This window comes from Rhinatrema bivittatum, chromosome 13 (genome assembly GCF_901001135.1).
Source record: "Rhinatrema bivittatum chromosome 13, aRhiBiv1.1, whole genome shotgun sequence".
Taxonomy (NCBI): domain Eukaryota; kingdom Metazoa; phylum Chordata; class Amphibia; order Gymnophiona; family Rhinatrematidae; genus Rhinatrema; species Rhinatrema bivittatum.
This window is the reverse complement of record NC_042627.1, coordinates 8,834,040-8,860,902: the sequence shown is the minus strand read 5'-3', so window position 1 is coordinate 8,860,902 and position 26,863 is coordinate 8,834,040. Positions and strand designations below refer to the sequence as shown.

Below are 26,863 nucleotides of genomic sequence, written 5' to 3'. Positions count from 1 at the left end.
TAAAACAGTTATGAGTGTTAATACCTCTTCATCTATCTGGGAGCTGATGTTTACCATTCACATTTCCTTATTTATTAGATATTACTTATGTTAATGGAGGATTCTTTTCTCCCAGTCTTCACTAAAATATGCTACAGAATCATAGTACATGTCTGCAATAATGAATTAATTTCCATGTGTACATAGCCTCTTCAGTTAGGATTACTATACATAGGTTTGTATGCTACTCAAACATTTAATGGCCAGGTGGCTAACTGACTGTAAAAATTGATTTGGTTACTTGTTTTCATCAGTAAGTGCCAATGTGATCATCAAGCTTCAGAGGCAATGTGCATAACTCAGGGGTCAGGTGATAAATTCCAATCATAAAATCTGATTCAATTACCAGTTTTCATGAGTTGATGACCAAATGGCATCAAAGTTTCAGATGGGTTTTTGACATGCCTATACTATTTTCAGAAAAAATGTATGCAGAATTCAGGGAAGGAGTGGTATTTCCCCTCTTAAACAATCAACAACAAATATTTATATATAGGGAGTAACACAATAAGCTGCATAGTTGTAAAGCTACATACATATGACTTATTGTGAGGAAAATATAGAAAAAAGCCTTAGTGGGTAATACGATTTGACAATCAAATAGAAAAGGACGTATCCACCAAAAGTCACACTGGTCCCAGAAGTCTGCTCAGGACAGAGACTGGAGAAACAATCAGTCCCTTCCGCTAACAAGAATAAAACGGGACTAAAAAGAAGGAATACTTTGGACTGAATGTATGCTGATTCCAGTCCCTGAAGCAGCAGTTTGTGAAACATGAATTAACTTTTTAAAAAAATGGGGAAGTAGTGCACTTTTTTTTATACATAAATTCTTTTGTAAAAATGCTTCAAAAAATTGTTGAATTGGACCAATGATTAAGAATACCCATTTGATTTATCAAGAGCATAACGCAAGGCTCTAAAAGATATCAAAGTGAGGGGTTGATATGAAGGTCCCTTAGATTACTATTATAACCTTTGGTGGATACGTCCTTTTGTATTATTGTGAGGGAAAGCATAATTAAAAGCCAAGTTCCTTCAATAGCCAAGATGTCCACATATAATTGCATTGAACATTGGTTAAGTAACACATAGAAACATAGAAATGATGACAAAGGCCAGTCTGCCCAGCAAGCTTCCACACATTTTCCCATACTTATCTGTTTCACCAACCACCAACTTCAGGGCTCTTGTTGGTAACTGTTTGATTCAAATTTCCTGCCATCCCCTGTCATTGATGCAAAGAGTAATGTTGGAGTTGCATCAAAGGTGAGCATAAGGCTTATGGTTAAGGGTTGTAACTGCCGCATCAAGCAAGTTACCCCGATGCTTGTTTACCCAGATTGTACAGATCAATGCCTTGTTGGTGTTGCCTGAATGTAAAACCTGTTTTCCTCACTTCCCCCTGCCGTAGAAGCAGAGAGCAATGCTGTGTATGCATTCAAAGTGATGTATCAGGCTTAATTGGTTTAGGATAGTAACCACCGTAATAAGCAAGCTACCCCCATGTTTATTTACCCAGATTGTGAAGTTCAGTCCTTTTTGGTTATTTGAATGCAAATCCTCTTTTCCACATTTCCCTTTGCCGTTGAAGCAGAGAGCAATGTTGGGGTTGCATTAACCGTGCAAGGGATTTTTTATGAGTAAGGGTAGTAAAAACCAGGTAGTAGTTAACATTCCAGCAAGCCACCCCCATGGCTCTACTCTTCATTCCCATCCTCTAGCCTTTATGGATCCACAGTGTTTATCCCATACTGCTTTGAAATCCTTCACAGTTTTAGTCTTCACCACTTCCTCCGGAAGGGCATTCCAGGCATCCACCATCCTCTCCGTGAAGAAATACTTCCTGACATTGGTTCTGAGTCTTCCTCCCTGGAGCTTCAATAGTCACAAACAGGCCAAGTTTTCTGGATATCCTCAATGAATATACATGGGATAGATTTGCATGAACTACCTCCATTATTTGCAAATCTCTCTCATGCATATTCATTGTGGATATCCTGAAAACCTGGTCTGTCTTTGGCACTCAAGGACTGGAGTTGGCCACTCCTCCACTAAGTGGAAAAAATAGCTCAGAATTTAGTATCTGCATCTAAACATGTAAAATGAATGTATTAATTTTAATAACCTTCACTAAATAGACAATCCCATATCTGAATAAAAGATTTACAAGTTACGTCTTCAAGAAACAGGAAGTTATTAAAGGTTGCTGTAGGACCACAAATCTTACTGCAATAAAGAGATGCTCTGCACCTACATAGGTGGTATGTAAATTGAGCTCTGCCCCTCTCTGTATGGGAATTGAGGAGCTCCAGCTCCCATTATCTAGTGCCACCTCTCTCTCTGTATTGTCCAATCCAGTTTTTATCACCATACATGGAAACTGAGCTCCACCCCTCTTCTCTGGGTGTACTTTCTAGCTCTGTCCCTCCTCTCTGAATAATCAGTCCACTCTCTACTACCACACAGTATATCCAAGCTCAGCGTGCACTCTCTACTACCACACATCTCAATTACGTACTTCCTAAACTTTACAGTATTTCCCTGTCCTTGGATGGGATTTTATTAGTTAATAATTAAACAAACTTCCAGCAGTCTGGACTGTTAACTGCTTCCATACCTAAAATTTCTGTTTTTTCAGGATTCAGTTGTCACAAATTCAAATTATTCCATTAGAAATCAATGAAGCTCAGCTTTGCAATTATGTACAATTGACTAATGTTAAGTCATTACAACCTAAATAAATCCATCTGCAGTACAAAATAACCTTCAAAATGGAAGTTAAAAATGAAGGAATCCAGTGATTTCCAAACGTCATTCGAAAGTCCCAAACTTAGAAAACTGAATGAATAAATAAATAGGATTAAAAGCAAAAACATCTAAACATGAAAAGATAAAAAGAAAGAAGTTATTCTCCCAGGTTAAAATACACATAGCCCTCCAATTAGCTTAGTTACACCTGTAACTCAGTGGGGGTCCTTGCTTTGGAGCTTGGAGGCTGCAGATTGAAATCCCAAGAGCTCTGGATTGAAATCAAGCTGTAGTACTGCAGAGTGGTGCAGTAAATACAGAATCCTTGCAAACCACAGAATGAGAACCACTGATCTAATGGCTACTTGAAACTTTGAGAGGAAAAGAAGGGCTGGATTTCTGGTTCTTGAATACTGTGTACAATTCTGGTCGCCGCATCTCATAAAAAGATATAGTTGCGATGGAGAAGGTACAGAGAAGGGCGACCAAAATGGAAATGGAACAGCTCCCCTATGAGGAAAGACTAAAGAGGATAGGACTTTTCAGCTTGGAGAAGAGACAGCTGAGGGGGATATGATAGAGGTGTTTAAAATCACGAGAGGTCTAGAACGGGTAGATGTGAATCGGTTATTTACTCTTTCAGATAATAGAAGGACTAGGGGGCACTCCATGAAGTTAGCATGGGGCACATTTAAAACTAATCGGAGAAAGTTCTTTTTCACTCAACGCACAATTACACTCTGGAACTTGTTGCCAGGGGATATGGGTAATGCAGTTAGTGTAGCTGGGTTTAAAAAAGGTTTGGATAAGTTCTTGGAGAAGTCCATTACCTGCTATTAATAAAGTTGACTTAGAAAATAGCCACTGCTATTACTAGCAACAGTAACATGGAATATCCTTAGTTTTGGGAACTTGCCAGGTTCTTATGGCCTGGATTGGCCACTGTTGGAAACAGGATGCTGGGCTTGATGAACACTTGGTCTGACCCAGTATGGCATGTTCTTAAGCTGGAGGGTATCATCTCCTCTGGTGGTAGAAGGACTTACGAGGTTCTTGACACAGGGCCTTACACACTGAGGATGGTGGGTCTGAGGTGCTGGCCGAGAGCTGCTGTAAGGTCTCGGGATAGTACTTGAGCTGAGCAACTGAGTCTCTGACCTTGTCCCCGAAGAGATTTTCTCCTGTGCAGGGCAGGTTCGCCAGCTTCTCCTGGACCTATGGCCGAAGGTCAGAGGCCCAAAACCAGGCCATGCGTCATGCGCTAATGCCCGCAGCTGATACCCTGGCCACTGTCTCGAAGACATCGTAAGTGGATCTTACCTCATGTTTCCTGGCTTCCAGGCCCTTCTGTACTATTGCCTCCAGCGCATTCTGCTGTTGAGGCAGGTGCTCCACCAGCTCTTGAATTTGTTTCCACAAGTTCCTGTTGTACTGAGTCATGTACAACTGGTAAGAGGCAATACAGGCAATAAGCACTGCCCCTTGAAAAACCCTCCTTCCAAGAGCATCCAGGGCCCTATGTTCTCGGCTTGCAGGGTCAGAGGAATGAGTAAGAGACCTCTTGGCTTTTTTAGGGCAGACTCCACAACCACAGACTGGTGGGGGAGCTGGCATTTTTGAAAGCCAAGGGCCTACTGGACCAGATAAAGGGCATCTGAATTCCAGTTGACAGAGGGGACAGATCCCGGGTGCTCCCACATCCTGTATAGAAGTTCCAAGAGAATTTCGTGGATTGTGATGGCTACTACGTCCTTTGGGATGTCCTCAAACTGGAGAACCTCCGGCATTTTGTGGCAGGCATCCTCTTCCGCGAGGAGCTGGAAAGGAATGGCTTCTGCCATAGCCCGGACAAAGTCTGCAAAGGAGAAGTCTTCTGGGGGAGAGCAACACCTCATCTGGCAGAGAAGGCTCGGAAGGCATGTTGCCAGAGTCCTCGGAAGAGGAGTCAGATGAATCATCACCCCAAGGATTGTATGGCACATCCTCCTCACTAATGTCCACCGGAGGACAGTGAGAGGCCAGCTACCATGTTCCATGGCAGCAGCAACGAGGGCTGTCTTGGTAACTGTGGTGCCGGGTGTCTCAAGGGCATCGCCGGTGCCCAGGGCACCATGGGCCCCGAGGGAACAGATGGTCCTGGGACTCCTGATGGCCCATGAATGGGCTCTGGGAGTGGAGGCACCTTGGCCTCTGGCACAGTTGCGAATCTTCCTCCTCAGAGGATTCAGGAAACTGTATCGCTCTGAAGGGAGACCTTGGTGGCCGATGGGGAACTGAAGGAGCCCCAGGTAACAGTTGCGTCAGTAGGACGCCCAACAGGACATTGAGAGGCTCCAGCAGCGGTGCTAACAGTGCAGATGCCTGTTCTGGCATGGGGTCCAGCGCCGGGAGCAGTTCATAGCTCCGGAGGGCTTGGAGCACCGCCTGCTGCACCCTGTGGTCCAACTCCTCTTGAAAGTCTGGTGATGAGAATGCGGATGACTGAGGAGTCATAACCGGAGTCTCCATTGGGGGCTGAGGAGGATCGGTGCCCAGCACTGTACTTAGTGGGTAACACCTGGGACTCCCGGGTTTGGAAGAGGATGGGGCCTCTTCACCATGGGGTTGCTTCAGAGGCGGCTTGGCATTGGCATTGTGTGACGACTGCCAGTGCCTGTGTTTCAGCTAACACTGTATAACAGTTCTAGCCAGGGAAAAATTATCCAGCTAACTTTGGTAGGATAAATAGCAAGCTAGTTAGCCAAATAACTAAAGGGGGGAAAAAAAAAAACCTAGCATGCTAAGTGGATACCGATGTTCCTCCTGCTCCCCAAATTCCTTACTTTAAAAAGGGTATTAGCCAAATTGCTGAACTCACCAAGGCCCTTGTACAGGTGAGGCCTCACCTGGAGTACTGTGTTCAGTTCTGGGATAGAGGCAATCCAGAGAAGGGTGACCAAAAAGGTGGATGGTCTTCATAAAATGACTTATGAGGCTATATTGAAGAACCTAAATATGTATACCCCGGAGAAGAGGAGCAGGAGGGGTGATATGATACAGACTTTCAGATACTTGAAAGGTTTTAATGATCCGTGGGAAGAAAATCAGTAGAACTAGGGGTCACGATTTGAAACTCCAGAGAGGAAGACTCAAACAATGTCAGGAAGTATTTCTTCAGGGAGAGGGTGGTGGATGCCTGGAATGCCCTTCTGGAGGAAGTGGTGAAGACCAAAACTGTGAAGGAGTTCAAAGGGGCATGGGCTAAACACTGTGGATCCATAAAGGCTAGAATATGGGAATGAAGAGAAGAGCCATGGGGGTGGCTTGCTGGAATGGAGGCTACTACCTGGTGATTACTACCCTTAGTCAATAAGCCTTGCCTTCACACGGTTAATGCAACTCCAAGATTGCTCTCTGCTTCAACAGCAAGGGGAAATGTGGAAAAGAGGATTTGCATTCAGACAGCAACCAACAAGGACTGAACTACACAGTCTAGGTAAACAAACAAGCATGGGGGTAGCTTGCTTATTGCTGCAGTTACTACCCTACACCAATTAAGCTTGATACATCACTTTGAATGCATATACAGTGTTGCTCTCTGCTTCAACGGCAGGAAGAAATGTGGAAGAGAGGATTTACATTCAGACAACATCCAACAAGGCATTGATCTGTGCAGTCTGGATAAACAAGCATCGGGGTAATTTGCTTGATGCAGTGGTTACTACTCTTAAGCCTTATGCTCACCTTTGATGCAACTCCAATATTACTCTCCGCATCAATGGCAGGGGGTGGCAGGAAATTTGAATCAAACAGTTACCAACAAGGGCCCTGAACTTGGTGGTCTGTGAAACTGATAAGTATGGGAAAATAAGTGTGAGAGCTTGCTGGGCAGACTGGATGGGCCGATTGGTCTTTTTCTGCCGTCATTTCTATGAATGGTCCACTAGGCTGAATACTAATAAGTGTGATACAGCCGACGGCTCTAGACACAGTTTATTCACATTACTCCAGGTGAAAAGACAGGAAAATTGGTACTTACCTGCTAATTTTTGTTCCTGTAATACCATAGACCAAGCCAGACAAATGGGTTTTATTCATCCCTACAAGCAGATGGAGGTAGAGAACAAAAAACTTTGGGCACTGCCACACATGAGTGTACCACCTGCAGTCCCTCAGTATTAATCAATACCCAAGCCAAGATAAGTAACCTAATTTAAACAGTGAACGAGGATCCAACTGGATACCCCTGACCAACTGGTAAAAAACAATTTTTAAAAACAGCAAAAAAACTCTGACCAACACAATGACAACTCTGCTTTGCTGTCAATATACAGCAGTCTTTCGGCATAGATCCTCAGGGAGGGCCTCTGGACTGATCTGTGGTATTACAGGAATGAAAATTAGCAGGTAGGTATCAATTTTCCTTTCCTGAACATACCCAGATCAGTCCAGACAAATGGGATGTACCAAAGCCTCCCTACAGTGGGCGGGAACCCGAAAGACCTGCTCGAACCACACTCTCCCCAAAAGGGGTCGTCTCCGGAGCCCGCACATCCAAACAGTAATGCTTGGTGAAAGTATGCAATGAAGACCACACCACGGCTCTACAGATCTCCTGGGGAGACACTAACTGACATTCAGCCCACGACAACACCTGAGCTAGAGTCTAATGCGCTTTAAGACCCACTGGAACTGCTCTTCCTTTGGATACATAAGCCGCAGAGAGAGTTTGTTTTAACCATTGAGATAACAATGATTTGGACGCCTTCTCCCCTTTAGGCACCTGAACAGAACAAACAAATGATCAGAACAACGGAAAGCGTTAGTAACCTTCAAGTACCGCAACACCACCCATCTCACATCCAAAAGATGAAGCTCTCGTCCCATTGAGGGATCCTGAGTCCAATCCGGAACCCGGGCAACTCCACTGTTTGGTTTACATAAACTCTACACCACCTTGGGGGGAAAGGATGCACCGTTCGCAAAGACACTTTGTCTGACGCAATCTGGAGGAACAGATCCCGGCAAGAAAGAGCCTGCAACTCCGAAATCTCCTAGCTGAACACATCGCGACCAAGAAGAGAGTCTTCAGCGTAAGGGCCTTCAAAGATATGTGACTCAGAACATAAGAAAATGCCATACTGGGTCAGACCAAGTGTCCGTCCAAGCCCAGCATCCTGTTTCCAACAGTGGCCAATCCAGGCCATAAGAACCTGGCAAGTACCCAAAAACTAAGTCTATTCCATGTTACCACTGCTAATGGCAGTGGCTATTCTCTAAGTGAACTTAATGGCAGGTAATGGACTTCTCCTCCAAGAACTTATCCAATCCTTTTTTAAACACAGCTATACTAACTGCACTAACCACATCCTCTGGCAACAAATTCCAGAGTTTAATTGTGCGTTGAGTGAAAAAGAACTTTCTCCGATTAGTTTTAAATGTGCTACTTGCCAACTTCATGGAGTGCCCCCTAGTCTTTCTATTATCCGAAAGAGTAAATAACCGATTCACATCTACCCGTTCTAGACCTCTCATGATTTTAAACATCTCTATCATAGCCCCCCTCAGTCGTCTCTTCTCCAAGCTGAAAAGTCCTAACCTCTTTAGTCTTTCCTCATAGGGGAGCTGTTCCATTCCCCTTATTTTGGTAGCCCTTCTCTGTACCTTCTCCATCGCAATATCTTTTTTGAGATGCGGCCACCAGAATTGTACACAGTATTCAAGGTGTGGTCTCACCATGGAGCGATACAGAGGCATTATGACATTTTCCGTTTTATTCACCATTCCCTTTCTAATAATTCCCAACATTCTGTTTGCTTTTTTGACTGCCGCAGCACACTGTACCGACGATTTCAATGTGTTATCCACTATGACGCCTAGATCTTTCTTGGGTTGTAGCACCCAATATGGAACCCAACATTGTGTAATTATAGCATGGGTTATTTTTCCCTATATGCATCACCTTGCACTTATCCACATTAAATTTCATCTGCCATTTGGATGCCCAATCTTCCAGTCTTGCAAGGTCTTCCTGCAATTTATCACAATCTGCTTGTGATTTAACTACTCTGAACAATTTTGTGTCATCTGCAAATTTGATTATCTCACTCGTCTTATTTCTTTCCAGATCATTTATAAATATATTGAAAAGTATGGGTCCCAATACAGATCCCTGTGGCACTCCACTGCCCACTCGCTCGAAAGGATCTTCGCAAAGAGCCTTCAACATGAGATTGAGATTCCATTTCAGACAAACACCATGCAGGGGTGGACAAAGATGCTTGGCTCCTCTTAGAAATCTTAGAAAGCCGTACAGAGACTGAGGTCATCGAGAAGCCATTTGCATTTCTCCTTTATTTTACTTTATTTAAACATTAAATGCTAAACAGCAGGGCCTGCTTAGAAAACACAGCCAAACTGGGGCGCACCATGAGGCCGAGAACCAAGCAGAAGAGGACGCACTACCCCCTGTCACTCCCGCTGGCGCGAAAGACTGTCCTCTGAGCCGTCAGAAAAAAAACCACGAGCTGCACCCATGCAGCCCGGTCTGCTGAAACAGCAAATTGACACCCCCCCCCCCCCCCCCGAGATATTTCGCCTGCAAGCCGCCCCCAAACCTCCACTTACCTCTGGACCCGCCCGCAACCATCCCCGAGCCTCCTGCACTCAGAGGCAGCTCAGCTAAACCAGAGCTGCCTCAGCGGCAAAGCAGTTTTTTTTTCTTATGTTAACAAATGTTTAAAGGCACCGACACCTCAGCATAAGTCCCCATAGAAAAAAGTTGGTTACTTCCCTGACAGTGCTCTGGCTTCAGGTCCCACTGAGGGAGCCAGAACACTGACTATCCGGGTCCTGGAGATGCGGCTGAACTAGGCAGGGATATCCAACCCCCTGTTCGCCCGGCTCCACCTGAGGGATGGCCCTTGTCCAGGAACCTGGCACATCGGGGAGCAAATTTTCCTCAGCACCTCCTCAATCAGTCAGGACTGCAGGTTTAGCACCTCAACCATCTGCTGGAGGTAGAGAAATACTGAGGGACTGCAGGTGGCACACTCATATGTGGCAGTGCCCAATGCTTTCTCTACCTCCATCTGCTGGTAGGGATGAATAAAACCCATTTATCTGGACTGACCTGGGTATGTTTAGGCACAATACCGATTCAGAACTAACTTAAGACTGCCTATAGTTAGCCAGTTATAGTTACCTGGGGTGGTACAGAATATCAGCATAAGCTTGGCATGTCTTTTTACCCAATATTCCTAAGCAAAGTTACCTACATAAATTTATATGGATAACTTTAGCCATGTATACTCAGCAGGAGACTTATCCAGTTAATTCCTGCTGAATATCCTAAGCAAAGTTAGCTGGTTAACTTTAACTGGCTAATTTCCCGCTCAGCTCACCACTGAATATTAACCTTTCCGTGAATTACTAGGAATGGTTTATATTACTCACCATGAGGTGGCCGTGATTCTATGAAGTTCTCAGTAGTATCGTCATCCGAATCTCCCGCTACCATGACCTTGTATCTGTCACTCTGTTTGTTCAGCACGTGAGGGACTTTCAGTGCAGCCTCTCTCTCTGCAACTAGATCCAAGTCTTGTTGGGCTAGATGTGCCCTCAGTTGTCTGATTTCAAACTGGGAAGAAAATAAAAGATGCTATGAAGCAAACCCTGCAAGTGAAAAGTAACTGGGCAAACTAGTTAAAGAGCTGGAGTAACCACAAACAAAAGTTTGGATAGCAATGTGTTCTCCAACTTTCACAAATCAGGAAACACAATATCCAGTTAATGTTTCTAAAGCAAAAAACAAGCTATAATGATAGACAAGATGGGCTTTGTGATCATTAACTGCTGTGATAATCTGTATTTTTTTGTAATGCAATAGTACACTAAAGTTCTCCTCCCCCTCAAAAGACAAAGGTATGATTAGGGACACCTATTTTCTCATTAATATGTGGTAAATTTCAGATAGGTTAGAAATATATTAAAAACCCCTATAGGTCTCTCTTCAGGGTTTAACATGTTTCAGCATTATATTATTATTATTTTTAATTTTTATATACCGACATTCTTACATCAAATGCAAATCATACCGGTTTACATAAAAAACAGAAAAAGCAGGAAATATATTTCCATAGTCAAATACAATGAACATTTATAAAAAATATATATAATATATATATTTATATATATATATATATATAAAGATATATAGCAAAACACAGTTATCTTAGCAGTAAGAATTTTAGCTGATTGCTTAAGTCATAAAATGAGTTAGCTTTGAGGTTCTCAAAGATGATGGCAAGGTGTGCTCTATAGAAAAGGAGTTTACACAGCATTATTACATATAGAAAGCCTGCTTGCTTCTATAGTAAAAAGAATTTCTCTGCTTCTATTAGTAGGTCATTCAGTCATCCACTATCCTTTCAGTATTTTCTCACATTCTCTAAGCATCACCCCTCCACATTCATATCATGACCTGTTGACCCTGAATTTATTTTTCTATGGAACCTTACATTCTTGACCTTTATTGAAGCCAGAGAGATAATTGGATGTTTTTATCATTTCCCTTCTTCCCTCCAGAGAATACATTTTTAGTTCTTTTACTATCTCTAGGCTTGTGTTAAAGGTAGTTTTTAGAAGTACACAGGGCCTGCATTTTCTTAATCTGTTTCACTTTGTTACCTTTTCCTTAATTATTCCCACTTCTAATCCATCCAGTTTAGTTTTATCGCAAATCATGGTCTCCTTCTTAAAGCCTTTTATTTTTTGTGTGGGTCTTGTTTAGTTAGTGAAAGCTGCTTACCTGTAACAGGTGTTCTCCAAGGATAGCAGGATCTAAGTCCTCACAGGTAGGTGACATCATGCAATAGTCAGGCTGATGAAGTTTACTACCAAGGTTATAGAAACTTTTGGCAATCTTCTCTAAGAATGTATGTTCTGTCTTGCATCATGGACATCGCACAGAGTCTCCCTTAAAGAAGCTAACACTGAATGCAGGATCCAAGGGGAGTTGGGTCGATTCTGTTAAGACTTACATCCTGCTGTCCTTGGAGAACATTATTGCTTTCTCCAAGGACAAGCAGGAAGTAATGGTTTTCACAAGTGGGGAATCCCTAGTTACAGAATGCCCCTAACAAAGGGGATTAGAAAAACCAGAAATACACTGCTAACGGGCAGATGTATTTTTGACGCAACTAGCTAATTCTGTTTTTAAATAGGGGGTAATCTGGAAAAAAACAGGCCCTAGAGAGGATGGCATTGGATTCTAAACCGCAAATAGACTCCGCAGGACAGAAGGCTGCCCGGTGCTCACCACTGACACCAGCACAGGAAGCAAGCTGAAGGTGCCCCCCCCTCGCTGGGAAAGAAGACCATCAGGTGGGGACCGGCACCAGCCCTCCAGTCCCCTCCCTCGACTTGCCCACCTCCACCGCCAATGGCCGAAGTGAGGGGCTGCAATGACGCCGGGGAGGGAGAAGGCTGCCCAGTGCTCACCACTGCCACTGGCACCTGAAAACAGCACATTTTTCATTTCTTTCAGACTCTGGGATATATATCATCTGGTCCAGGTGATTTGCTATTCTTTAGTTAGTCAATTTGCCCTATTAAATCTTCCAGGTATGATGGGGTCACGTGATGCGATGGTTGGAGTAGGACGTGTGCCTGTTTAGCTCTGGATCTCCACCTCCCTTTTTCTTTGCTTTTAAATGGGCTAACTGAAGAGCTGCACACATATTTGGTGATCCTACTTAAATGAAGTCTGTGTAATAAAACAACTCATTTTTTGAAACATTCCAGCAATTTTATGGCCTAAAAAACTGCAATGCAGAGAGGAGAAAAATAAACTGGCAAAGTCAGAAAATAGTGGCTCCTCTCAGTGCTCCATCTCTGGAAGAAGTTAAGTCTAGATGTATGGAGGTGGTGGCAGCGGTAGCCACACTGGAGACCAAATTCGATAAAGTCTATACTAAGTTTGAGGTATTTTCTCTTTTGATGGAGTCAGGTAAACACTGGAAGTGCAAACACGCGTATCAGATCTGGAGGACCATATACATGCTTTGGAAACTGAGGTAGTCTCGCTAAAAATGGATTGAGATCAGCAGGCCATTAAAATTAACAATTTAGAAAATAGATCATGAAGGGGGAACCTATGGTTTATTGGGGTCCTGAAAAGCATTCGTGATCAGGAACTTGCCAAGATTTTAGAAGATTGGCTGCCACATGTGTTACAGTTAGACGCAAAGCATAGCAAACTCAGAATCGAAAGGGTCCATTGTTTGGGATCAAAATTAGCGCAGAGAACAAAAGTGTCCAGTTATTGCAAAGTTGTTGAACTCAGCACATGAACTGCATATTTTGCAGGACAGGATGGAGTCAGTGGCTATTGAAATGGTCAGTGGTCTTCTTTCTAAAGCATATGGGGATAGACAAAGATCTAAACATGTATACCCTAGAGAAAAGGTGAGATAGGGGAGATATGATAGAGACATTCAAATATCTCAAAGGTTTCCATGCACAAGAGGTGAGCCTTTTTCAATGGAAAGGAAGCTCTAGAACAAGAGGGTCATGAGATTAAGGTTTAAAGGGGATAGACTCAGAAGTAATCTTAGGAAATATTTCTTTACAGAGAGGGTGGCAGAGTGTGGAATAGCCTCCCAGTGGAAGTAGTAGAGACAAAAACAGTGTCTGAATTCAAGAATACATGAGAAATACAGGGGATTTCTAAGGAAGTGATAAATTATGCTAAGTTAATTGGAAGGATGGACAGACTGAATGGGCTATATGGTCTTTTTCTGCCATGTTTCTGAATAAAATACCAGATTGCTTTTCTTTCTGAAGGACAAGCTCTCTGTACATAGCATAAGTGAATAAAACAACTATGGTGGTCAGCATATGGTGACCTGCATCCTTCAGAATGATACAGACAAGGGTGCGTAATTCTAGAATACAGATTTGAATTGACTGAAAAGTTATTACACAGATGTCCTGTTATATCACCCTGTATTATCATGTACTAATAATTTTGATCTAAGTCATGTCACTACTGTATAGTGTATAGTATGGTAACTGAAGAATAATCAGGATCTTGCCGTTTCAGTTTTCTTGGGAAAGGGGGACTGACTAAACACATACTGTAATAGATGAGCTGCCTTTTCTGAGATCCTCATTTCAATCCATCTTGTTGCTTGTCTTAGAGGAAAATGAGTGCTGTGGTTTCAGTCTAGTCCCCTGAGAATTCAGATGCGCATTATAAAACCAGCATATATAATTCAATATAATTAGCAGTCTGCTTATGGAAAGAGTGCACTATTCCAGAATGCGTACTGGAGGGTGGGTTAGGGAAAGGATAAATGAATACTACACGTTTTATAACTACAAAAGAAAAATAAAAGGATGTCACATTGTCTTTGGAAAGAACAGTTTGGCTTATAAAGGGACTCACTATTAATCTATGCATCTGAAAATCCACAACTAATGCCGGTATATAAAAATGTTTAAATAAGGCAAAACAGGACAGCAGGCCCTTCCAAACAATGTACTGGTGAACAAACTTGCAATCATTTGTGTTCATGAATGACACCACACACTTTTTTTTTTTTTTTTTTTTACAGTGTTCGGTTTGCCAAAGGCTTCTGAAGCTTTTAAATGAAAAGGGGTCTCTTGAGGATGACTACCATACCTAAGAAACAATATCAGTGGAATGGCAGATTACAGTAAGATAATGGTCTCTTGCTACAACATCAAATGCAGAAGCTTTTATAGAAAATAAAAGCTAAAGCAGAGGTACTTATTCACAGAGCAGCACAACATTATTATAACTTTCAATGCCAGGTAACAACCACAAGAAAAATGATCAACACCTCTGCAACTGGAACACACAGCTTCAATATAAAAGAAAAATGAACTTTAGATGGAAGAACCTTCCAATTAGTTAACACATTCTGAAGCAATTTGCATTATTTCTATTATGCTAATTTATAAACCCAGCAGAATGTGGATCTATTCTGAAACTTGCTTATTCAGATATTGCTGCAAAGAAAAGTTATTCACTGTCTCATTATGGCAAAGCTCTATTTAAGTATCTCAGAAGGCAATAGCAAATAAAAACCCTCAAATTATTTACCTTGTTTTGACTAAAAATGTATTTGATAGTTTCAGAGGTTGACATTGCCTAGTGTTGTAGATGCATATTCCTTCATATTACTATTGCCTACAACTGAATGCTGTGATACAGATCTCTGATGCTGTTCTTGCAGGAAGAATTTAGGGGCCTATCCACTAAAACTTGTGATTTTTTTTTTTTTTAGCATACTAATTAAAAAAAATTAGCATGCATCTAATGGGTGATGTACTAAATCTGGGGTGGCCAACTGGTGGCTCTTAGAGCTGGCCCTGTAATTGGTATATGGGTAGCAGATATAGCTGGAACAGGACTGGCATCCTCGATATTCTCAGCAGCCTGCCCACAGCAGAAGTTATGTATTATAATTTCCACCTGCAAGCTGGCCACCGTTAACGGGAAGGATTATTACCTACAGAAGCACAAGTTATTTGCTGGAGTGGCCATCTTAACCAGTTTAGCTTCTTGAGTTAGAACTGCTTTTTCTTTTACATTACCACTGCTATTGTGTGAGCTGCACAGTTCTCCTGCTGGTCTCTGAGCCGTGCTGTGCTGTCACTGTTTTTTCTGTACCGTCACTATTGTTGCAGCCACAGCTCTCTGTGCTACGCCATTCTACTGATGCGGTTGTATTTCCCGCTGTCATAGGGACTGCCCAGACCTGGAATCTGTTGCTCCGTTTCCTCAACTTGGCCCTGGAAGGCACTAATTCAGTCACTTAGGTGGGGATGATCGGAGCTAGAGGAAGGGGGACAGAAGTGAGACAGGAGGGAGATCACGGATAGAGAAATAATTGAGGAAAGCTGGGGGGAGGTTGAAAAGATGGAGAGGAGAAGAAAATTGGGGAAGCCTGAGGGGGGCAGAGAGTACCAATCTGATATCATGATTTGTTGACGATTTGTTATGAATGAGAGAAACCATTGAAGTGGAGAACCAGAAATACCTATGAGTTAAATTAGAGATGAGAAGGTCATGATTTATTGTATCGAATGCAGCAGAGATATCTATTAAAACAAATAAGTAATTTGTTTTAATTGATATCTCTGCATTCGATACAATAAATCATGACATTCTCATCTCTAATTTAACTCATAGGTATTTCTGGTTCTCCACTTCAATGGTTTCTTTCATAACAAATCGTCAACAAAAAAATCATGATAAACAAATATCAATCAGATTGGTACTCCACTTCAACAGGAGTACCTCAAGGCTCAGCCTTATCGGCTCTATTTCTATTACCTCTGTACAGTCTTTTAGCCGGTCTAAATTTAAATTTCAAAATCTATGCTGACGATATTCAGTTTACTATACCTTTCACTGATTCATGGACCAAAACTTTCTCTTTATTTTCCACAATAAAAACTTGGCTTTCCCATAACATGTTAAAACTAAATACAAACAAAACAGAGCAAATTTATCTATCTACTATACCTGATTCGATTTACAAACATCCAACTTTTACATTTGAGAACCAAATTATCCACATAATCACATGCAAAAAATTTGGGAGTAATTATTGACTCCAAATTGGCTATGACAAATAACATCTGAAACCATAAAAAAATTTTTTCAAAATTCACATGTTAAAGAAATTAACAATTACTTCTCCCAAACGATTTGATTACACAAATATTAACTGTCATCTTTAGACTACTGTAATTCATTATATCTTGGTTTACCATAATCAGTTATTCACACATTACAACTGGTTCAAAATGCAGCTGCTTGCATGTTATATAATGTTCCCCAAAACGATTATATCACTCCTGTTTTGCAACAATTACACTGGTTCCCAATATCATACCGTATAACATACAAAATTCTATCTACAATACATAACCTAATATATAACACTGACCTGATCTGGCTATGTTCGCTGTTAAGAATTTACAAACCATCTAGACAACTACGCTCTATTGACAAATGTATACTGGAAGTTCCATCTGTAACATCTGTTAGCCTACCATTAACTCGTAAACGTGTTTTTTCAGTTGCTGGTCCAGTATTATGGAACTCTTTACCAGACTGTTTAACCTCTAATCGTAGAGAATTCAAAAAATTACTAAACATCTCTTCACTCAAGCGTTCCACAGTTACAATAATATAATTTACCTATAAATGAACCTTACATAATTGTGTTGTATATAAATGTTGGTATTTGTGTTTAAAATTATGCATGTGTATTGAATATTTGTCAACCGCCTAGACTGATATATTATATCCATTTGTGCGGTATATAAAACCTTTTAAATAAAAAAATATATATAAATAAATGTTAGGGGACAACCAAGTCAATTGGCCCACGCCATACAGAGCCTGCTCTTGGGCCCAGTGGTGAATCTATAGCACAGAAAATCAGCATGAGGGCCTGTGTTGAGCATGAACTCGCAGGCCCTGCTGCAGTCCCATCTCCTTTTACTGCCTGGGCATCTTTCTACCAAGGAAACCCAGACAAGGAGAGTGAACTTGGGGGCAATACTATACTGTATTGCCCCCAAGTTCAATCTGGCAGGTTGAGTGGTCCCCGGTGGGCTAGGCTTTTTTCTTGCACACCACATGGTAGGCTGGTTTTGTGTGCGTTCTGCTGCTCTCTGTAGGCCGTCTGTGTGCACAGTGCATCGGCTCTGCACATGCATTGAGCTCTGTTTTTGGGCATACTTTTTTCCGCACTTAACTCGGCGCACAGGTTATGCATGTGCCTTGCCGCGCTTTCTTCTAGGCACTTACTTTTTTGGGCGCTTTTTTATTTTTTACTGCGAGCTGTTCCGTTGCACCTTTTTGTGCAGCAATAGCACCAGTAAGCAAGAAACCTAAGTGTCTATAACTGGTCTCGAGTCCATCTGTCTACACGCTAGGAAAATCTAGCTGATTATGTATGTGACCCAGAATTAGTAATGAATCTCCTCTTCCCACCTGAAGCCCGATTCTCTACTGAAACCATTGTACTCCATGATCAATTGCTTCTCTCCCTGGCAGCCCTATGGTACAGTGGTCATCCCTGATGCTATGGTACGACTCCAGATCCTCGCAGTAAGTCACCTCCCTTTCTCCCTGGCAGCCCGATGCCATGGTGAAACCCCTATGGGGGAGTGTGGGGAACTGTATAAACGGGTAAGGAACCTATGGTGAAATAGGTTTATTTTATATTATTATTAACCGACTAGACTTTTTTAGCTCAGGTAGCCTATCAAATTAAATAAATGTTCTCTTTAGAATCAGGCTGCCATGGACGGAGGGGACTGATTCTAGGGTTTGGGGCTTTCATTTTAGCATCAGGCTGTCAGGAAAGGAGGTTGGTTTTACTTTTGATGAATTGGGGCGGAGGGGGTTGTTGGGTGCAGAGGTTTTGGTGCTTTTTTGGATCATGATAACTTTGTATAATATTTGCTAGATATCTTTTAAGCCTATTTTGCTGTTGGCGAGAGGATGATGGGTTAGAGTTTTGATCTGATCCAGTATAGCACTTTTATTCAACTGTAGTAACAAGTTTGAAGCAAGTCAACTTCTACAGATTTAAAACAATGAAAAAAAAATACTATGCCAGAAGCAGTACATGAAGAAAAAGAGCAATACAGAGAAGGAAATGTTATATTTCTGTGATTAGCCATAAAAGCAGCATCACTGCCATCTAATGTCCAAATGATAAAAGTACAAGCTGCGTTTGAACAATCCTCAAATGGGTACCAGTCCCTTCTGGGTTAATGTGTTACATGCTGTATTCATGGAAGGGAACTATGCTCTAAAGAATGCAATATAAAAATGATTTGATATTATACCTTAATGTTTTTCCACTGTGGAAAAATAAAAGGGAAAACCCCCATCATGTTCACAAGCAGGGAATATATACATTTATGATCATTCCAAGTTGTAACCGTTTACTGAAAAAAACCCCAACCCATTAAATATCCTCTGGCATAAATTTCATTAACTTTATGAGTATACACACTCAGTTCACTATCCAGGTCAAGATTGTGATTTGTTAGGTCGGGGAGAGGACTTGGTTCAGAAATCTCAATCTCCTGGACTATGATTTGGAGATCATCTGGTCCATTTCCAATTTAAAGAGAACCCAAAAAGATGGAAACTGGAAACTCTCTAATTGCTCAGCAACAGAAAATGATTGACATGGCCTTGGACAGATCAATGAACACTTGAGCCAAAAGCTTGCTTGCGTCTAATGCAGCAGTAATTTTTCTCAGTTCTATTAGTGCTGTCTTTTAAGATTGCCCTACCCTAAAACCCATCTGCTATTGGGATAAAATCCAATGTTTATTTCCATTAGTTTGGCCATTGTTGGAGACAATAAAAATCAGGAGAGTTGCAAGCTAATGATTTCTGTCTAAACTAAAACAGTGGGTGACCTTAGCCACTTTCTATTCATTTGGAAAATGACTAGTAGGGGATGTCAGTTATTTCTCTAGTAGCTTATTTTATTACTGATTAGACCATGTCATTACCCAATTTCTCATACACTAAAGCTTCTCATAACTCTCTACTCAATCAACTCTACTATATAGCTGATAAATGCTTGTAAACAGTTGGGTGGAATTACAAAATCATAAGTCAAGATGTGCAGTTTTTAAAGAAATTGTAACTCTTGAAATCATACTTACTGCAAGATTTTAATCGGCCATAAGCAGAAATGAGAAATTAGTACTTACCTGATAATTTCTTTTTCCTTAATCCAGACAGGTGGATTGAGGGCCAGTAATGCACCTCTACCAACAGACGGAGATAGATAGATAATGAAAAGGAAATTATCAGATAAGTAGTAATTTCTCATTTCCTAGAACCTTGACAGATGGATTCAGGACCAATGGGATGTACTCAAGCTACTCCTGAATAGGGTGGGAGGCTACTCAAGGTCCAGACAAAATTGCACGTGCAAAGGCTGCATCCTTCCGGGCCTGCACATCCAGATAATACCTGGAAAAGGTGTATAAGGAGGACCACATCGCAGCTCGGCAAATGTCGACAGACAACAATCGAAACTCTGCCCATGACACTGCCTGAGCCCTAACCTGAATAGGCAACGGCTTCTCAGCAGCCACAAACAGCTATGACTACTTCCTTAATCTAGCGAGCTATTGTAGCCTGCAAAGCCGGATCACCCTGTTTATTACCACAGAGGAGGACAAACAGGCAATCCGTCTTCCGAAAAGGTTTAGAAACTTCCAGATACCTTACAATATGTCACTTGACATCCAACGGTCCCAACAAGCGAAATTCTACCACATCACTTTCCCTATCCAGAGTCGGCAGGGAGATGGACTGAGTCAAGTGAAAATCTGAGAGCACTTTGGGCAAAAAGGAAGGAACAGTATGCAGCTGTATCGCCCCTGGAATCACTCAGAGGAATGGAGCCCAGCAAGACAAGGCCTACAGCTCAAATTCTATGAGTAGAACAAATCGCCACAACAAACACTGCTTTCAAGGTAAGTAACTGCAAGGAAAGGATACACATCTGTCTAAACCGGCTATCCGACATAGGAATCTCAGGATCTGTCTTCAGATGGTTCGACTCATTCCTCAGTAATCGAGGTTATAAGGTTAAAATCAATAATATGGAATCTCCTTATACTAATTCCCCACATGGAGTCCCCCAGGGCTCCTCTCTATCTCCCACTCTATTTAATATTTATCTCCTCCCTCTTTGCCATTTCCTCTCGTCGCTAAATTTGAAATTCTACGTATACGCAGACGATGTCCAAGTTTTGATTCCTATAACAGGCTCTTTGGACTCAGCAATCAAATTATGGGAATCTCACCTTCAAACTATTAACCATCTCCTTACTAGCCTCAACCTGGTGTTAAATACTGCTAAGACTGAAATCCTGCTTATCACCCCTGAAAATAGTCTACACTTACAACAATTGCACACTACCTCCCACATCACTCATGCTAGAGATCTTGGAGTTATTATTGACAACCATTTGAGCTTAAAGAAATTTATAAATTATACTATAAAAGAATGCTTCTACAAGTTACAGGTGCTTAAAAAACTCAAGCCTCTCCTATATCACCATGACTTCAGGACTGTACTCCAAGCAATCCTGTTCTCTAAGGTCGATTATTGTAACTCGATCCTACAAGGTCTACCAGCTGTTACATTAAAACCTCTGCAACTACTCCAAAACGCAGCTGCAAGGATTTTGACCAACACTAAGCGCAGAGATCACATCACGCCCATTTTAAAAGACCTACATTGGCTTCCAGTTAATTTTAGAATTGTTCACAAATTCCTCACCATTATTCATAAAAACATCCACCACCAGACTCCACTAGACCTACTACACCCTCTCAAATTACACTCTTCAGCTAGACCTTTGAGAGATGCCTATAAGGGATCCCTTCATGTTCCCCCAATCAAATTGGTACAAAGATTATCTATCAGGGACCGGGCCTTTTCAACAGCAGGCCCCACCATTTGGAATACACTACCCCCAGACCTCCGACAGGAAACCTGCCTCATAAATTTTAAAAAGAAACTGAAGACTTGGCTTTTCGGTAGAGCCTTTCCTGTCTCCTAGACTATATCCTACTAAGATATTTTTCAATCAGCTGTACTTTAATAACTAGCAGAATGTCATATAATCATGTTATAATGCTAGAGTTATTCTCCTGAGGTTGGCCTCAAGCCCCTTCTCTCTGTTATATCTCTCTACTTTGATTATCTGTCTCTTCATTTCCAATTCCTAGTTACTCACCCTTGTTACAATGTAACTTTTTACTTTCTGCTCACAATCTGTCTCCTCTTTTGAGGTTTGACTAGTTACTGTTAATGTACTATCGTTCTATGTAAACCGAGTTGATTTGATCTGTATCAAGAAAATCGGTATATAAAATCCCTAAATAAATAAATAAATAAATAAATGTAAGGCCCATTAAGAAATCCATAACTAGATTAAGACTCCACAAGGGCACCGGTAACCACATGGGAGGACGAAGATGTTTCACTTTCAAGAAATGGGCCACATCTGGATGAGCTGACAAGGGACCACCATGCACCTGACCCCTGAAACAGGCAAGAGCCACAACTTGCACCTTTAAGGAATTAAGGGCCAACCCTTTATTCAATCCAGTCTGAAAAAATTCCAAATGAATGGGATCTTAACCGAACGAGGAAGAACACCTCTATCTTCAACCAAGCCTCAAAACACTTGCCAACCCGCACATAGGCTAAGAAAGTGGAGAATTTTCTCACTCGTAGCAAGGTGACAATCACCAGAGTAGAATATCCTCTCAAGGGCCCTCCCATAAGACAAAACCATGCGCCGGAAACTGGAGGGAGGAGTCCACTAGGAACATTCGCAGATCCGCATATCATGGTATCCTGGGCCAATCTCGTGTCACCAGAAGCACCATCTCTGTGACCCTCAACCCTCTGAACCATTCTGCTCAACATGGGCCATGGGGGGAAAGGCATACAGCAGCTTGTCCTCCAACCATTCCTGCACAAGAGCATAGATACCCGAGGAGTTCACATTTCTTCTGCAACGAGGAACCTTCGTATTGCGAGAATTCGCCAGCAGGTCTAGGAACAGAAGGCCCCAGTGATCCACTGAATATCTCATCTGACAAACATTCTCCTGGGTCCAGACTCTCCCTGCTGAAAGTCTGCTCTCACATTGGCTTTTCCTGCAATGTTCGAGGCCGAAATCTCCTGAAGATGCATATCCACCCATACCATAATTTGGTCTATATCCTGTGACCCTTGCTGGCTCTTTGTTTCTCCCTGCTGATGTGAGCCACTGTTGCATTATCTGGACCACTCAACCCTGCAACCTGCCGCTGAACTGCAAGCATGCCAACCGGACCACATGGGCTTCCAGCAGATAGATGTTCGGGAGACTTTTCTATCCTCCAGCGCCCTTGCGCTGTAAGTTCCTAACAGTGAGCTCTCCAACCCTGGAGGCTCACATCCGTTGTAAGTACTAAAGAGTCTGGTAATTTTAGGGAGACTCTCTCTTAGATGATCCACTTGTAACCACCACTCTAGTTGAAAGTAGTCCTCCATCGGCAGGTGGAACCAAATCAAAGTCATGAGACAGCAGGGAGCACTGAAGACACACATGCTCCCTTGCCCACAACACCACTTCCAGGGTTGCCTCCATCAAACCGAGCACCTGCAGATAGGACCACACTGTCGGGCGCATTGTGTTCATCAACAGACGCACCTGCGCCATCAACTTCTGAATATGACCTTCCGGCAGGAAAACTCTGCCCTGTTTTGTGTCGAACCGAACGCTGAGATACTCTAGCTACTGAGATGGCTGAAGACTGCTCTTGACCAGGTTCACCACCCAGCCGAGCTCTTGCAACAGAGATCAACTTGTGGGTCACCAGGCGGCCCTCTTCCAGAGATTTAACATGAATCAGACAGTTGTCCAAATACAGGTGTACAAGGATCCCATTCTCTCTCAACTCTGCCGCCACCACCACCACCTTGGAAAAAGTTCTTGGAGCAGTGGCCAGGCCAAAAGGCAACACCCAAAACTAATAATGGTGTCCCAAAACCACAAATCGTTGGTACTCTAGTCAGATGGAAATATGCAGGTACACCTCGGAAAGATCCAAGGTTGTCAAATTCCCCCAACTGCACAGCCAGTATCAGAGTGCAATGTTTCCATATGAAAGAGAGTCACCCGCAAATTATGGTTGACCCCTTTGAGCTCCAGGATGGGACAAAAGGAGCCCTCCTTCTTAGGCAGAATGAAATAAATGGAATATTGACCAATATTTGCTTGAGACATGGGCACTGGAACCATAGCCCTCAGACTGAGGAACCTTGACAATGTACACTCTACTGCCTGCTTCTGCGGGGAATGGCAGGGAGACACCATGAACATGTCCCGGGGAACACTGTGGAATTTCAGCACATGTCCCCCTCATATCACCTCCAGGACCCACCTCTGATAGAGAGGTACTGCCCTCTCTCCTGCTCCTGGGGGTGGTTGGCAAACTTTCACTGGGATGCTTGGGAGGTTCCACTGCCCGAGCCTACGCCCCGTATGGGACAAAAGGACAGAGACCTATGAGACTCTCATGCCAAAAGAGTGGCATCTGCTTCCGATCCTCCGGCAAATAAAAACAGTCGCTAAACAAAATTATGTTGAACATAAATTTTAATATTGTTACAATAATTGTCAACATAATATTAAATTGTCAACATAATTATTTTGTTTAGCGACAGTTTTTTTTTTTGCAAATCCATGGCATCGCCCCATCTATTGCAAACTTGGTGATGAACAGATTGGAACAATTTCATATTTACAAATCTCCATCTTTTCAATTTGTCACATTTTGGATCCACTATATCGATTACTGTTTTTTTGGAATTCAAGTGAAAATGCTCTGTCAATTTTTGGAGTGGTTAAATACTAATGTCGATTTGAAATTCTCCTTCCACTTTGATTATCAAAGGATTTCTTTTTGGGATATCTTGATTATTAAGGAAGATCTTCATCTAAAGACCACACTGTATCGTAAGTCAATAGATATGAACAACCTATTAATGTACCATAGTTTCCATCCTAGGGCATTTAAAAATGGGCTTCCTGTTAGCCAATATTTTCGTATACGCTGATTATGTTCTTCTGTAGAGGAATTTAAAAAACAGTCATACAATTTGGCCATATGCTTTTTGGAATGTGGGTATCCATTATCAACAATACGGACTGCCTTAAGAGAGGATTATATTCAGTATCAGGCAAAATGTTCCTGGTCTCAGAATGTTTGTGTATTACAGCACACTGACAAGTCTTCAGCGACTGTTCAAAGTATCCAACATTGGCATATTTTACAACTACATTCAGTGTTCTGAGGAACCAATAATATCTTTTCAAGGAGGACCTAATGTTAAAAATCAGGTTGTTCGAGCTGCCTTACCCACTATTGCACAGTCTTCTAGTGACCCCAGCCATCAAGCATGTGGAAGTTGTGATGTGTATCCATTCACAATACAAGGAGAGACTTGGCAGCATCCCATCACGGGCAGAAATTATAAGAAGAAATTTCATACTGACTGCAATTCTTATAATGTGGTGTATGTTTTGCAGTGCACTTGCCCTCAACTTTATGTTGGTCACACATCTAGACCTGTTAAAGTAAGGTTGAGGGAACATTGAAGTAGTCTTCACACGCAGAATGCAGAAGCTCCCATAGTCAAACACTTTGTCAAACCAACAGGTTTTTGAACAAATACGATGGACTATTTTGGATGTTGTTCAAATGCCAAATAGGAGAGGAGATACACAATCCCTGTTGAACTATAAGGAACAATGTTGGATTTATAATCTGTCATCAGAATTTCCATCTGGAATGAAAGTATAGAATGGATAATGTTGATTTAAAGAGCCTGTTTGTGCCATTCAATTGGGTCTGGTAGATTCTTTTCATTTGTCAGTGATTGGTTGAATGTTGAGCCGTAGGAGGGTTTAAAAGCCTAGTTCAGTAAGATGGCGGATCCTCTGGAAATGCTATGGCCACTGTTTGAAATAGGAGCAAGTATATTGGAACTAAGACACGTATGTATAAAGATATAGTTTATTTGATTATTATTTTGGGTTCATTTAGGCACTTTAATGTTATATTTTGTTTGATTTTTTTCAGAATAGTGCAAATAATTAAGGCCCCTGAAGAAGGTTCATGAAACACGCACTGTATCGGGCCGTGCATCAGTGCCATACGCGGAAAGAAACAATAAGTGTCTTTTGCTATTTCTGTTTTAGAAAAAATAAACATTTAAATAGGAGAGGTGGCGTTAAGGGTAGTAAAGTGGAGAGCTCAGTGATTATATTTTAGAGCGGGTACATAGTCACTGATAACATATGAAGATGATGGTTTACCATAATAAGTGAAAGCTTTATTGATAAAGCTCTTTATACATAAAAAGTGTGATACCCTTGGCTCCCTTATGAGGGTTTCTCCACTTTCTAAATTACGTTTCCTAATGTGTGGTTTTCCATTTTTTGTTTGTTAATACTACATTGTAATCAGTTTTTCATATATTTTGGATAAATGTAACATCAGGACATGCTAGAGACGCAACGTTTCTAGATGAAATGTTATATGGAGCAGTTGGAACAGACGAGACGGGGAACCATTTTAGACCTAATACTTAGTGGAACACAGGATGTGTTGTGAATGGTAATGGTTGTAAAGCGCTCAGCAACAGCAATCAGTGAGATCAAATTTGACTTAATGATTAGGAGGACTAAGTAAATCTATAGCTCTAGCATTAAACTTTCAAAATGGAGACTTTGATCACATGAGGAAAATAGAAAAAAAACTGAAAGATGCAGCTACAAAGGTTGAGTTTACATCAGGCATGGTCATTGTTTAAAAATAGCTTCTTAGAAGTCCAGTCCAGATGCATTCCACGTGTTAAAAAAAGTGAAAAGCAGCCAAACAACTGCTGGCATGGTTAAAAGGTTAGGTGAAAGAGGATATTTTAGCCAAAAGAACTTCTTCAAAAACTGGATTAAGAATACATCTGAGGAAAATAGGAAAAAGCATAAGCATTGCCAAGTTGGATAAAAAAAATTTGAAATAAAGCTGGCTTTAGAGGCAAAAACTCAATTGAAACTTAAAAATATATATATTTGAAGAAAGAAGCCTGTGAGGGAGTCAGTTGGACCTTTAGATGATCCAGGGATTAAAAGGGCACTTAGGGAAGATGATGCCATCACGGAAAAACAATGAATTCTTTGCTTTGATGTTTACTGAAGAGGATGTTGAGGAGATATCTGTGCCGGAAACTATATTCAATGGTGGTGATTCAGAAGAACTGATACAAATCACTGTGAAGCTGGAAGATGTAATAAGGCAGATTGGGGTGTATACTAGTAACGATTTGCTCTCTTTAGTTTGTCAGAGTTCTGAAAGAACTAAAAAATTAAATTGATCTGGGTGATCTAGGAAACTACTCTAAAGTACAAAATTACAGAACAGAAAGTGTAATGGTTT

The 26,863-nt window shown here is 41.7% G+C and overlaps 1 protein-coding gene across 3 annotated transcripts in view; it reads right to left on the bottom strand.

The window, feature by feature from the left end:
* The window catches only part of TMEM266 (transmembrane protein 266), a 122,432-nt gene that overhangs the window by 26,820 nt on the left and 68,749 nt on the right, over positions 1-26,863 (bottom strand). For all 3 annotated transcript variants that reach the window (XM_029575023.1, XM_029575021.1, XM_029575024.1), the window contains one exon: positions 10,225-10,408. In XM_029575023.1, the coding sequence (XP_029430883.1) occupies positions 10,225-10,408 (184 nt within the window). The remainder of the gene's footprint in view (positions 1-10,224; positions 10,409-26,863) is intronic.